This window comes from Bos indicus, chromosome 3, assembly GCF_029378745.1.
Source record: "Bos indicus isolate NIAB-ARS_2022 breed Sahiwal x Tharparkar chromosome 3, NIAB-ARS_B.indTharparkar_mat_pri_1.0, whole genome shotgun sequence".
Lineage (NCBI taxonomy): Eukaryota > Metazoa > Chordata > Mammalia > Artiodactyla > Bovidae > Bos > Bos indicus.
In genome coordinates, this window is record NC_091762.1 from 81,545,811 (window position 1) to 81,560,628 (window position 14,818).

The 14,818-nt window shown below is 38.9% G+C and overlaps 1 protein-coding gene across 10 annotated transcripts in view; it reads right to left on the reverse strand.

Annotated features, from left to right (window-relative positions):
- The window catches only part of UBE2U (ubiquitin conjugating enzyme E2 U), a 74,121-nt gene that overhangs the window by 47,045 nt on the left and 12,258 nt on the right, over positions 1 to 14,818 (reverse strand). For all 10 annotated transcript variants that reach the window (XR_011565847.1, XM_070786418.1, XM_070786415.1 and 7 more), the window contains one exon: positions 8,863 to 8,983. Coding sequence is in view for 9 of the 10 variants with exons in the window: in XM_070786418.1 (XP_070642519.1) it covers positions 8,863 to 8,983 (121 nt within the window). In the remaining variant the exon portion in view is untranslated. The remainder of the gene's footprint in view (positions 1 to 8,862; positions 8,984 to 14,818) is intronic.

A 14,818-nucleotide genomic window follows, 5' to 3' on the forward strand; every position in this document is an offset into this window, starting at 1 on the left:
ATGATGGTGCTAAAGCTCATGTTCCTTAATTAGTAAGTTATACTACTGGACTAAATTCCTTTCTGCTGATATTCAGAAAGAATATTTTTCCAGAGGAAACAGAATTCTTATAGGAATACTCAACAACCAATACTCCCTTTGAAGAAAAAAAACACCTGAAATTCTGAGACATCATCTGCTTCAGCTATAGAAACAAGTTTCTTTAAAACTTGTTCTATTGTAATGAGGACTTTAAAAAGAACAGTGAACAAATTGAGAACTTAAACTGAAGAATCAAATGCTTATCACATCTTCCTCACTGTAAGCAGAATGGGATGTATTTGCACAATCATTTTTTTTAAAGTACTACATAATGTGAATTAGTAGTATAATCTCCCTAATATTGCTATAATTCTTCTCTATTCTTGTATTTTGACTGTCAGTAATTAAATTATAGTTTATTTAGATAAGAATCTGAAACTTAGTAGAATGACTCTCCTTTAACAAAAGCTAAAGGAATATGCCTAGCTAAGAGAAAAATTATTACCTTAGGTTTGGCTACTATTATTTATTTTTATATTCTTATACATTTTGTTTGAACCAAAGATTTTTTTTAATTATATGAACTCTATGCTTTGAATAGGGCTTCCCAGGTGGCTCAGTGGTAAAGAATCCACCTGCCAATGCAGGAGACACAGGAGATGCCAGTTTGATCCCTGGGTTGGGAAGATCCCCTCCCCTGGAGGAGCAAATAGCTACCCACTTCAGTATTCTTGCCTGGGAATTCCCATGAACAGAGAAGTCTGGTGGGTTGTAGTCCACGGGGTTGTAAAGAATGGGGCACAACTGAGTGACTGAGTATGCACACGTGCATCCTTTAAATGTCAAAATAAACATGATAACAAAAAACAATTTGACCATATTACCACACAGAAGTAAAAATTCACTGGGACAAACTGAAAAAAAAAAGATGTATGAGCTTACAGTAGTTCCTCATTATTGGCAGGAGATACCCTCCAAGCCCCCCAGTGGTGCTTAAAAACATGGACAGTAGAATCCTTGCATCCCTGGGATAAAGCCCACTTGGTCATGGTGTATGATCTTCAATATCTGCAAATCAATCAATGTAATACACCACATTAACAAATTGAAAAATAAAAACCATATGATTATCTCAATAGATGCAGAGAAAGCCTTTGACAAAATTCAACATCCATTTATGATAAAAACTCTCCAGAAAGCAGGAATAGAAGGAACATACCTCAACATAATAAAAGCTATATATGGCAAACCCACAGCAAACATTATCCTCAATGGTGAAAAAGTGAAAGCATTTCCTCTAAAGTCAGGAACAAGACAAGGGTGCCCACTTTCACCATTACTATTCAACATAGTTTTGGAAGTTTTGGCCACAGCAATCAGAGCAGAAAAAGAAATAAAAGGAATCCAAATTGGAAAAGAAGAAGTAAAACTCTCACTGTTTGCAGATGACATGATCCTCTACATAGAAAACCCTAAAGACTCCACCAGAAAATTACTAGAACTAATCAATGATTATAGTAAAGTTGCAGGATATAAAATCAACACACAGAAATATTCCTATACACTAATAATGAGAAAACAGAAAGAGAAATTAAGGAAACAATTCCATTCACCATTGCAATGAAAAGAATAAAATACTTAGGAATATATCTACCTAAAGAAACTAAAGACCTATATATAGAAAACTATAAAACACTGGTGAAAGAAATCAAAGAGGACACTAATAGATGGAGAAATATACCATGTTCATGGATTGGAAGAATCAATATAGTGAAAATGAGTATACTACTCAAAGCAATTTATAGATTCAATGCAACCCCTATCAAGCTACCAACGGTATTCTTCATAGAGCTAGAACAAATAATTTCACAATTGGTATGGAAATACAAAAAACCTCGAATAGCCAAAGCTATCTTGAGAAAGAAGAATGGAACTGGAGGAATCAACCTGCCTGACTTCAGACTCTACTACAAAGCCACAGTCATCAAGACAGTGATGGTACTGGCACAAAGACAGAAATATAGATCAATGGAACAAAATAGAAAGCCCAGAGATAAATCCACGCACATATGGACACCTTATCTTTCACAAAGGAGGCGAGAATATACAATGGATTAAAGACAATCTCTTTAACAAGTGGTGCTGGGAAAACTGGTCAACCACTTGTAAAAGAATGAAACTAGACCACTTTCTAATACCATACACAAAAATAAACTCAAAATGGATTAAAGATCTAAACCTAAGACCAGAAACTATAAAACTCCTAGAGGAGAACATAAGCAAAACACCCTCTGACATACATCACAGCAGGATCCTCTATGACCCACCTCCCAGAATATTGGAAATAAAAGCAAAAATAAACAAATGAGACCTAATTAAACTTAAAAGCTTCTGCACAACAAAGGAAACTATAAGCAAGGTGAAAAGACAGCCTTCAGAATGGGAGAAAATAATAGCAAATGAAGCAACAAACAACTAATCTCAAAAATAAATAAGCAACTCCTACAGCTCAATTCCAGAAAAATAAATGACCCAATCAAAAAATGGGCCAAAGAACTAAATAGACATTTCTCCAAAGAAGACATACAGATGGCTAACAAACACATGAAAAGATGCTCAACATCACTCATTATCAGAGAAATGCAAATCAAAACCACTATGAGGTACCATTTCATGCCAGTCAGAATGGCTGCGATCCAAAAGTCTACAAGTAATAAATGCTGGAGAGGATGTGGAGAAAAGGGAACCCTCTTACACTGCTGGTGGGAAAGCAAACTAGTATAGCCACTATGGAGAACAGTGTGGAGATTCCTTAAAAAACTGGAAATAGAACTGCCTTATGATCCAGCAATCCCACTGCTGGGCATACACACTGAGAAAACCAGAATTGAAAGAGACACGTGTACCCCAATGTTCATCGCAGCACTGTTTATAATAGCCAGGACATGGAAGCAACCTAGATGTCCATCAGCAGATGAATGGATAAGAAAGCAGTGGTACATATACACAATGGAGTATTACTCAGCCATTAAAAAGAATACATTTGAATCAGTTCTAATGAGGTGGATGAAACTGGAGCCTATTATACAGAGTGAAGTAAGCCAGAAAGAAAAACACCAATACAGTATACTAATGCATATATATGGAATTTAGAAAGATGGTAACAATAACCCTGTATACGAGACAGCAAAAGAGACACTGATGTATAGAACAGCCTTTTGGACTCTGTGGGAGAGGGAGAGGGTGAGATGATTTGGGAGAATGGCATTGAAATATGTATAATATCATATATGAAATGAGTCGCCAGTCCAGGTTTGATGCACAATACTGGATGCTTGGGGCTGGTGCACTGGGACGACCTAGAGGGATGGTATGGGGAGGGAGGAGGGAGGAGGGTTCAGGATGGAGAACGCGTGAATGCCTGTGGCGGATTCATTTTGATATATGGCAGAACCAATACAATATTGTAAAGTTTAAAAAAAAAAAACATGGACAGTATGAAACCCTATATACATTATGTTTTTTTCCCTATACATACATACATACTTATGATGAAGTTTAATTTGTAACTTAGGCACAGTAAGAGGCTAACAAGAATAGCTAATAATAAGACAGAACAATTGTAACAACATACTGCAAGAAAAGTTATGTGAATGTGGTCTCTTTCTCTCTCAAAATATCTCGGACAAGTTTAATATCGTGTTTCCATCTTAACTAAGCACTTATGCTTTCATATCTTTTGCAGTTTGAGGTATGACAGCAAAATTAGCATGGATTTCTTTCTCCTTCACAATTTCATGGGTAGAAGATTTGTTCTTACTGTAAATCTTAGCAACCTCAGATATGAGATTTTTTCTTACAAGTCAAGAACTTTCACTTAAAGGAACACTTTATGGCTTCTCTTGACATGTGTGAATGGCCAGCAGCACTACTCTTGTCCTTTGGGGTCATGATTAAGTAAGGGTCACTTGATCAGAAGCACTAAGATACCTCAGATATCAGACAGTTCATTTGATAACACAGATGGCTACTAAATGACTAATGGGTGAGAGATGCTGAACAAAGAGATGATTCACATGCTGGGCAGGATGAAGCTGGATGGCAAGAGACTTCATCACGCTACTCAGAATGATGCACAATTGAAAACTCATGAATCATTTATTTCTGGAATTTTCCATTTAATACTTTTAGATTGCAATTGACTACAGATGGCTAAAAATGGAAAGTGAAATGGTAGATAAGGGGGGACCACTATATATGAAATCCCTTTGTAACAGAAAGTCTCTAACTTACTCAGAATCTAGGAGGCAACACAGTTATTTTATACATTGTCTTCTTCCAGACCTCCAAGTTTTCATAAACAAATTGAAATATGACTTGGGAGGCACTTGAAAAATCCCCTTGTCCAACTCCTGACACTGGGCAAAATATTCTTTGACAACATCCCTGAAAATCAAGTCATTAAGCTCTGCCAAATGAATGAAAGCTATGAAAGCATACCTTTGGTGATGGGGAGATTACCACCTGTCAACACTGTCTTGCCCGTTAGTAAGTGACTTGAATGGTTAGAAAATCTTTCCTTGTGTTTGGTCGGCTGGGACCTGCTGGATGGACTTTCCCCTGAGGCATGCCGCAAATGCAACATCTAGGAAGATCAGCTAACCCAACTGACTGTAACTGACTGCCCAAACTGGAATGAAGGGAGTGAAGGGGGAATGAAGGGAGAACGGGACATGATTACCCCAGGACTGCTCCAGGCAGTTTGGTAAGTGTGAGCACACAAACTATAAGTAAGGGGGTCAGAGTCCAGGCCACAAGGAGAAGAGGCTGCCAAGACATGGGAAGGTCATTGGGATCTCCAAAAGTTGGGTTTGAGCTCACAGTTTGTGCATTCTTGTCAATCCACCAAGGCAAAGACCTAGCTCTTCAGGCACACATTAGATGGTAGGCAAACTTGGGGGGATGAGAGGCACTGGCATGTCTACATACCAAATGGGAGTCTTAGGCTTAGGATAACAAAATTAATTCCAGACCACTGATTATGAGGGGAAAAAAAAAAGTCCTTGGTGTATTCAAGGTATGTTCTGACACAAAATAGGGCAAAGCCTGTATATCATGGACATCAGTGGCTACAACCTACCAGTTCTAGGGAAGATATGACTGACTTGTAGCTTCAATGTTAGTCTGATATTAGTATACTGGAATAATGGAGAAGAATTTTCCCTTTTCTATAGGAAATCCCTTCAAATATTTGAAAGCGGATTTTACAACTGCCTTTTAGCTTTCCTTCCATTAGCTAAGTGTACAGTTTCTTCAGCACAGGAAATGTGAGGCTCCAAGTTAAGCATGCTTGGATGAGGGCACAACAAACCAGAGTCAGGAAAGCTATCATCTAACACATGCTTGGTAAATAATTATTATTAATAATTAATTATTATTCACATTAGGCTTCTGTTCAAAGAGTTTTCTGATAGTTTTTCATAGACTAACGTTCTGCCATGAAGTCAGGTCTCTTCTCTTCTGTACTTGGAAATTTAATTCTTTGATTCCAAATGGATGACTTTATGTTCATTGCATTAAATTGGAGGTTTTAATTGCATTACCCCATTGGAGGGGCAATGGGAATATCCAGGTTGGCTCTCTGGCCTTGTACCTTAGCTCTGTGTGGCCTTGGGCTAATCCTTTCATCTTGATCCTCAGCTTCCTCACTGAGGAAGAGGCTGAGGATCAGGCGGATAAATGCATGTGAAAGCACTTTGTAAATTATGAAGTAAAACCAGGATCCAAGTTTATGTGTTTTTTATTCATTCAATCTACAAATGTTTACTCAATACCTATAGCCAGACACTGCTACTGGGCATTGACAACATTGTTGTAGCCTAAAATTAATGCCTACAGAGATGATACAGTTAGCTGCCTCTTGAGTTTCTCATGTATGTAATTAATTATCTACTCCAGTTCTGTGTTATTTGAGAATGGGATGATAATTTCTTCTATGTACTTTCTGCTGCTGCTACTGCTACTTCTAACTCGCTTCAGTTGTGTCCAACTCTGTGCGACCCCATAGACGGCAGCCCACCAGGCTCCCCCGTCCCTGGGATTCTCCAGGCAAGAACACTGGAGTGGGTTGCCATTTCCTTCTCCAATGCATGAAAGTGAAAAGTGAAAGTGAAGTCGCTCAGTCCTGTCCAACTCTTAGTGACCCCATGGACTGCAGCCCACCACACTCCTCTGTCCATGGGATTTTCCAGGCAAGAGTACTGGAGTGGGGTGCCATCGCCTTCTCCAATGTACTTTCTAGACCTCTTTATTAGTATATTAAATGAATATGAGATCTGATTCTTGCAGTAAAGTAGTAGAGACCTTTTTTTCAAGTCATTAAAGTGAAAGTGGCTCAGTCGTGTCTGAATCTTTGCGACCCCATGGTCTATACAGTCCATTGAATTCTCCAGGCCAGAACACTGAAGTGAGTAGCTGTTCCCTCCTCCAGGGGATCTTCCCAACTCAGGGATCAAACCCAGGTCTCCTGCACTGCAGGCAGATTCTTTACCAGTTGAGCCATCAGGCAAGTCCAAGAATGCTAGAGTGGGGTAGACTATCCCTTCTCCAGTGGATCTTCCTGACCCAGGAACTGAACCAGGGTCTTCTGCATTGCAGGCAGATTTTTACCAGCTGAGCTACCAGGGAAGCCCAAGTCATTATAGGTAATTAATTCTCACTGGATGTTGTTTTTCTCAGAAATCCACATCGTACTATACAACCATCTAGTTTAGAGTGAACATGGTTTTTTGCACTTTATTTTCCACCATAACAGCTGCTTCTGCTTCATTACAGCAGTCTTTCCCTACGAAGCTGCAGAAAATCATTTTCTTCCTGGCACTAAAGGTACTCCTCCAGTCCTGCCGTGAGGGCAGGCAAGCTGAAAACTGTTCACTGTCTTGGATTTCCACATATTTCACCAACACACATAAAGCGAACAGTGAAAACCTGCCAAAGCACTATTTGCTTTGTCGCTCATTTGTTCAGTGATTTGGCAACCTGGACAGCTTTCCTGTCTGGGTTGATGGCAAAGCTGGAGGACTAAAAGGAATGAAGGGTGACACTGGCCTGAGAGAAAAGAAGAAAAGAAAAGGCCACCTTGTCTTCCAGTTTCTTCTCATCCTTCTCTTTCAGGCTAAAACCAAAATCTAATGCACAGAATCATTTATCATGAAAATTCTTTACAACCGGTTCTTAAATTACCATTCACCAGAATATGGATATAGCTTTGTATAGAATATTCTTGTGCAAGGGTAGTACTATGGGGCTTGATGAAAGATTAAGGGATACGTATCATTCATTTGCTCATTCCACAAACATTTCCTGAGTGGAGAGGATACAGCAAGGGAATGCTACAGATTCTGGTTGGTCAGAAATATGATCATCTTGAAGAAGTACCATTCCTCTGTGGACACACCAGCCTTAAAATTGTCAAGAGAATTCTGAAGAACTCCGTGACAATCATGACATATTTGAAGATACTGAAAAAGATGCCTGATCAATACTACATCAGATTCAGATGCTCTGTGGAAAAGCACTTGAACTTCATCACAAATTGTATGCATTTAATGGCAGGTCCCAGAAAGGGAAAGAAGAGGAGACCATAGACATCTAGTGAAGAGAAAAAGCACAAGAGAGATCCTTTTGGAAGAGTGAGCCTGAGCAGCAAGTCCTGCTGATAGGGGAGGTAACAATGCCAGTTACTGTGTGATGCTGTTGGGTACCGCTGAAAGGAAGGGCAGATTGTAAAGGAAAACGCTATGTCACCAGGAAACCCAACCCTTACCTGTGGCTAACCCCTCCGGGCAAGAGGAGCCAATAGCTTTGCTCTTCTCATTGTAGAGAAAGCAAAGGAGCAATGGAGGTGATGGAGTTAAGAGTTACGAAAGGGTTGTGGGTAAGAAGAGAGTGAAATGACCACGGGTATCAGAAAAGCATTGGTCAACAGAACAGAAAGACTGCAAAGCCTCAGTCATTTCCACATAGATTCTTTGAAGGAAAACCTAGAAGGGGACCTCTCTAGAAAAAAAAAATGCTGATGGTTTTCCTAACCAAGGGGAGAGGAGTCTCAGATTAGTAAGCTCTGGTGGTTACTGAGGGTAAAGTCTGAGAAATAGCTACTATAGATCAGAGAGTTAAAAACTGATGTCATATCTTTATGACACGGACACCATTTGTCCACATGACCATGACATTTAAAGATACTAAGCTTACAATTTTTGATAATTAAAAAAAAAAAAAGGATCACACTAAACCAAATGGAAAAAGACAAATATGATACTGCTTATAATGTGGACTTTAAAAAAATGACAGAAATGAACCTATATACAATATAGCAATAGACCTACAGACATAGAAAACAAACTTGTGGTTACCAAAGGGGAAAGCAGGGGTAAATTAGGAGTTTGGGATTAACATATATACTCTACTATACATAAAATATATAATCAATAAGGACCTACTGTACAGCACAGGGAATTAAACTCAATATTTTATAATAACCTATAAGAGAAAAGAATCTGAAAAAACACATATATAAAATGATAAATATGTATGTATAACTGAATCATTTTGCTGTATACCTGAAACCAACACAACGTTGTAAGTCAATTATACTTCAATTAGAAAAAGAAAGGATTACACAGATGGATTTGACACAGGTACAACAGGAGAGCTCTTAGTATGATTTCATTACTGAAAATGGATACAGAAAATATTGTTGTATGCAAGTTACTTGCTAGATTATTTACTTGCTATGAATAATTAATAACTGGCAAATAACAATAAGTAGTCACTTCTTACATGGTAACGGCCGGTGGAAAAGTCGTAGAATTATTAGTCTGTACAGAGTTTCATCTTTCATCAGTATATGGGCTGCTTCCAAATTCACTGGATTTTCTAGCACTGGATTAGAAAGCATAACCTATAGGAAAACATAAAACACAGAATTTTTAAAGTGGCTTTTTCTTAGGGCAAAAAGACAAACCAGGACATACAAAATTCAAGAAGCATTTATAAATGCCTACAATGTGTCCACCTGGAGACAAAGACAAATGAGACATGGTCCTTGTTATCAAGACACTCATGATCTATCTTGGTTTTATACTGTACATTCATGAGCCAAACATTAGGATCAAAGCAAGTTACAAGTTCCTCCCTGTAAATTATTCCTTCCTATCACATAACTTTAAATTGATTTATGTGTAAAGGGAACTAAACATTAGGAAACACTGAAACATTTCATTAAAAAATAATTACATTTTAACATGAGATATTTAGATCATGAATAAACAAACACATGTATTAAAAGCTTGCATGCAATTCAATATCCCCACAGATTACTGAATGCTTAATTTGATATCACTAGTAGTTTTCTCTGCTGGGAAACATTGAAGGGAGAAAGAGAAGAGGGTGACAGAAGATGAGATGTTTGGATGGCATCACCGACTCAATGGACATGAATTTAGGCAAACTCCAGGAGATAGTGAGAGACAGGGAGGCCTGGTGTGCTATAGTCCATTGGGTTGGAAAGTGTCGGACATGACTTAGAGGTTGAACAACAAAAACAAGTAGTTTATTCAACATCCAAAAAATTAAGATCATGGCATGTACAGAGTTTCATCTTTCATCAGTATATGGGCTGCTTTCAAATTCACTGGATTTTCTAGCACTGGATTAGAAAGCATAACTATAGGAAAACATATAGAACATAGAATTTTTAAAGCAGCTTTTTTCTTAGGGCAAAAAGACAAACCAGTACATACAACATTCAAGAAGCATTTATTAAATGCCTACAATGTGTCCACCTGGAGACAAAGACAAATGAGACATTGTCCTTTCTCTCAAGACACTCATGGTCCCATCCTTCATGGTAAATAAAAGGGGAAAAAGTAGAAGTAGTAACGGATTTTATTTTCCTGGACTCCAAAATTACTGCAGTGACTGCAGCCATGGAATTAAAAGATGCTTGCTCCTTGGAAGAAAAGCTGTAACAAACCTAGGGAGCATATTAAAAAGCAAAGACATCACTTTGCCAACTAAGGTCCACATAGTCAAAGCTACGGTTTTTTCAGTAGTCATGTACAGATATGAAAGTTGGACCATAAAAAAGGCTGAGCACTGAAGAATTGATGTTTTTGAATTGTGGTGCTAGAGAAGACTCTTGAGAGTCCTTTGGGCTGCAAGGAGATCAAACCAGTCAATCCTAAAGGAAATCAACCCTAAATATTCATTAGAAGGACTGATGCTGAAACTGAAGCTCTAATACTTTGGCCACCTGATATGAAGAGCCGACCCATTGGAAAAGACCCTGATGCTGAGAAGAGGGTGGCAGAGGATGAGATGGTTGGATGACATCACTGACTCAATAGACATGAGTTTGAGCAAACTCTTGGAAGTAGTGAAGGTCATGCAAGTATGAATGCTGCAGTCCATGGGGTCACAAAAGGACATGACTTAGCAACTGAACAACCATAGTTTTCTACCACTGCTATAACAAATTACCACAAAATTAGCATCTAAATCAACACAAATTTATTCTCTCATATTTCTACAGGTAGGAAGCTGGGGTTGGTTGTACTGGCTTCTCTTCTCAAGACTGCACAAGCCTGAAATTAAGGTATCTGCTGGCTGGGCTCTTATTAGAGGTTCTGGGAAGAATGTGTCTCACAGTTCATTCAGGTTTTTGTTCCTGAATGCAAAACTCCTTCTGCAAAATTTAGTTCAGTTACTCGGTTGTATCCAACTCTTTGTGACCCCATGGACTGCAGCACGCCAAGCTTCCCTGTCCATCACCAACTCCCAGAACTTGCTCAAACTCATATCCATTGAGTCAGTGATGCCATCCAACCATCTCATCCTCTGTCGTCCCTTTCTCCTCCTGCCTTCAATCTTTTCCAGCATCAGGGTCTTTTCAAATAAGTCAGTTCTTCACATCACGTGGCCAAAGTATTGGAGATTCAGCTTCAGCATGTCTTTCCAGTGAATATTCAGGACAGATTTCCTTTAGGATGGACTGGTTGGATCTCTTTGCAGTCCAAGGGACTCTCAAGAGTCTTCTCCAATACCATAGTTTAAAAACATCAATTCTTCAGCACTCAGCTTTCTTTATAGTCCAACTCTCACATACATACATGGCTACTGGAAAAACCATAGATTTGACTACTTTGTTGGCAAAGTAATGTCTCTGCTTTTCAATATGCTATCTAGGTTGGTCATAGCTTTTCTTCCAAGGAGCAAGCATCTTTTAATTGCATGGTTGCAGTCACCATCTTCAGTGATTTTGGAGTCCCCCAAAATAAAGTCTGTCACTGTTTCCATTGTTTCCCCATCTGTTTGCCATGAAATGATGGGACTGGATGCCATAATCTTAGCTTTCTGAATGTTGAGTTTTAAATCAGCTTTTTCATTCTCCCCTTTCACTTTCATCAAGAGGCTCTTTAGTTTCTCTTTGTTTTCTGCCATAAGGGTGGTGTCATCTGTGTGTATGAGCTTATTGATCTTTCTCCCTGCAATCTTGATTACAGCTTGTGCTTCATCCATCCATTCATTCATTCATTTGCTTCATTCATTCAGCATTTCACACGATATACTCTATATATTTAAATAAGCAGGGTGACAATATACAACCTTGTCATACTCCTTTCCCTATTTCCCAGTCTGCTGTTCCATGTCCGGTTCTAACTGTTGCTTCCTGACCTGAATACAGATTTCTCAGGAAGCAAGTAAGGTGGTCTGGTATTCCCATCTCTTTCAGAATTTTCCACAGTTTGTTGTAATCCACACAAAGGCTTTGGCGTAGTCAATAAAGCAAAAGTAAAGGTTTTTCTGGAACTCTCTTGCTTTTTCGATAATCCAATGGATGTTGGCAATTTGATCTTTGGTTCCTCTGCCTTTTCTAATTCCAGCTTGAACATCTGGTAGTTCTCGGTTCATGCACTGCTGAAGCCTGGCTTGGAGAATCTGGAGCATTACTTTGCTAGCGTTTGAGATGAGTGCAATTGTGCGATAGTTTGAGCATTCTTTGGCATTGCCTTTCTTTGGGATTGGAATGAAAACTGACCTTTTCCACTCCTATGGTTGTCTGTTAGATAAATTCAGTTCCTGAATTCACTGTTTGTAGAACTGTTTCCTGTTTCTTTGCTGATGGTTAACTGGGGGCTGCCCTCAACCCTGAGACATCTCTTGCTGGTACTTACACTTGGACCTCTATGTCTCAGAGGCAAAAGTGTGAAAAAAAAAAAAACCTTCTTTTGCTTGGACCTCTCCTACAATTTCCTTTCCTCCGACTTTACTCCATTTCTCTGAGAGACTCTTGTCTTCCTCTTCTATTGGTGAGGGCTCATGTGATTATTTTGGTCATTACCCTGCATAATTCAGGAAATCTTTCTATTTAAGGTGAGCTGATTAGTAATGGTAATTCCTTCTGCAAAATTCCTTCACACCTAGATTAGAGTTTGACTGAGTAACCAGACAGTGGGAGTCTTGGGGACATCTTCAAAATTCTGCCTATAATACTATCTGCTCATCTGGATAACATAGGTGACCAGGAGGAACCAAAACATAGTAGTTCTGTTAGGTTATGATCCTATTTATCTGGAATCTCAAAATTAACACAAATTTGAAATATTTATTCAATAATTCAGTATGCTGAATGTTAGATTACAACAAACAAACTAGGTAATAAAATACAGCCAAAATAATTCCAACCAGAATCTAGATAATAAAACATAGCCAAAATAATTACAACCAGAATGTCTAAGTGTAGATACAGCTCAGAGTAGATTATTGTGGCTTAAGAGTCATGGAAATGATAGCAATCTTTCACTAATAAGACCAATAATCTGACAGCTGATATTTCAAAAGCAACAAGAATTTTCTTTTTTTTTCATATTTGGAAAACACACTGGGCTATATTTTCAAGAATATTGCAACTGCTTAAATGAGGATTTGATGTGGATTGCACTATATCTTTCAAAGTGGGTGGGAAGCAGATGAAACTTTTCTTCAAGAGTAAGCTTTGCTCTTTGGTTGGAGAGAGAGGCTTACTCAGAGAGACACATTTGGTAGAGTTTATTCAATGGTCTTTGCATTCAACACTATGCTTAAGAACTTGCATATAATATACACACAAGCTACATTAAATGATTTTTTTAAAGAATTGGAATGAAAGGAATAATTAACATATACAAATCAGATACCCTGCAGAAATAGTAAAAGTCCAGCTTCTAAAGTAGCCTTATGAAATAAGATAAAAAGCTATCCAGAGGATAAATAAATTTGAAGCATCAATAAACAACTATACCAGTTCAGTTCAGTCGCTTGGTGGCGTCAAACTCTTTGCAACCCCATGAACTGCAGCACGCCAGGCCTCCCTATCCATCATCAACTCCCGGAGTCCACCTAAACCCATGTCCATTGTGTTGGTTATGCCATCAAACCATCTCATCCTCTGTCATCCCCTTCTCCTCCTGCCCTCAATCTTTCCCAGCATCAGGGTCTTTTCCAATGAGTCAGCTCTCCGCATCAGGTGGCCAAAGTATTGGAGTGTCAGATTCAACATTAGTCCCTCCAGTGAACACCCAGGACCGATCTCCTTTAGTTTGGATCTCCTTGCAGTCCAAGGGATTCTCAAGAGTCTTCTCCAACACCACAGTTCAAAAGCATCAATTCTTCAGCGCTCAGCTTTCTTTATAGTCCAACTCTCACATCCATACATGAACATTGGAAAAACCGTAGCTTTGACTAGACGGACCTTTGTTGGCAAAGTAATATCTCTGCTTTTGAATATGCTGTCTAGGTTGGTCATAACTTTCCTTCCAAGGAGCAAGCGTCTTTCAATTTCATGGCTGCAATCACCATCTGCAGTGATTTTGGAGCTCAGAAAAATAAAGTCAGCCACTGTTTCCCCATCTATTTGCCATGATGGGACCAGATGTCATGATCTTCATTTTCTGAATGTTGAGCTTTAAGCCAACTTTTTCACTCTCCCTCTTTCACTTTCATCAAGAGGCTCTTTAATTCCTCTTCACTTTCTGCCATAAGGGTGGTGTCATCTGCATATCTGAGGTTATTGGTATTTCTCCCAGCAATCTTGATTCCAGCTTGTGCTTCTTCCAGCCCAGCATTTCTCACAATGTACTCTGCATGTAAGTTAAATAAGCAGGGACAAATACATCCTTGACAGACTCCTTTTCCTATTTGGAACCAGTCTGTTGTTCCATGTCCAGTTCTAACTATTGCTTCCTGACCTGCATACAGGTTTCTCAAGAGGCAGGTCAGGTGGTCTGGTATTCCCATCTTTTTCAGAATTTTCCACACTTTATTGTGATCCACACAGTCAAAGGCTTTGGCATAGTCAATAAAACAGAAATAGATGTTGTTTTGGAACTCTCTTGCTTTTCTGATGATCCAACAGATGTTGGCAATTTGATCTCTGGTTCCTCTGTCTTTTCTAAAACCAGCTTGAACATCTGGAAGTTCATGGTTCACGTATTGCTGAAGCCTGGCTTGGAGAATTTTGAGCATTACTTAACTAGTGTGTGAGATAAGTGCAATTATGTGGTAGTTTGAGCATTCTTTGGCATTGTCTTTCTTTGGGATTGGAATGAAAACTGACCTTTTCCAGTCCTGTGGCCACTGCTGAGTTTTCCACATTTGCTGGCATATTAAGTGCAACACTTTCAGAGCATTATCTTTTAGGATTTGAAATATCTCAACTGGAATTCCATCACCTCCACTAGCTTTGTTTGTAGTGACA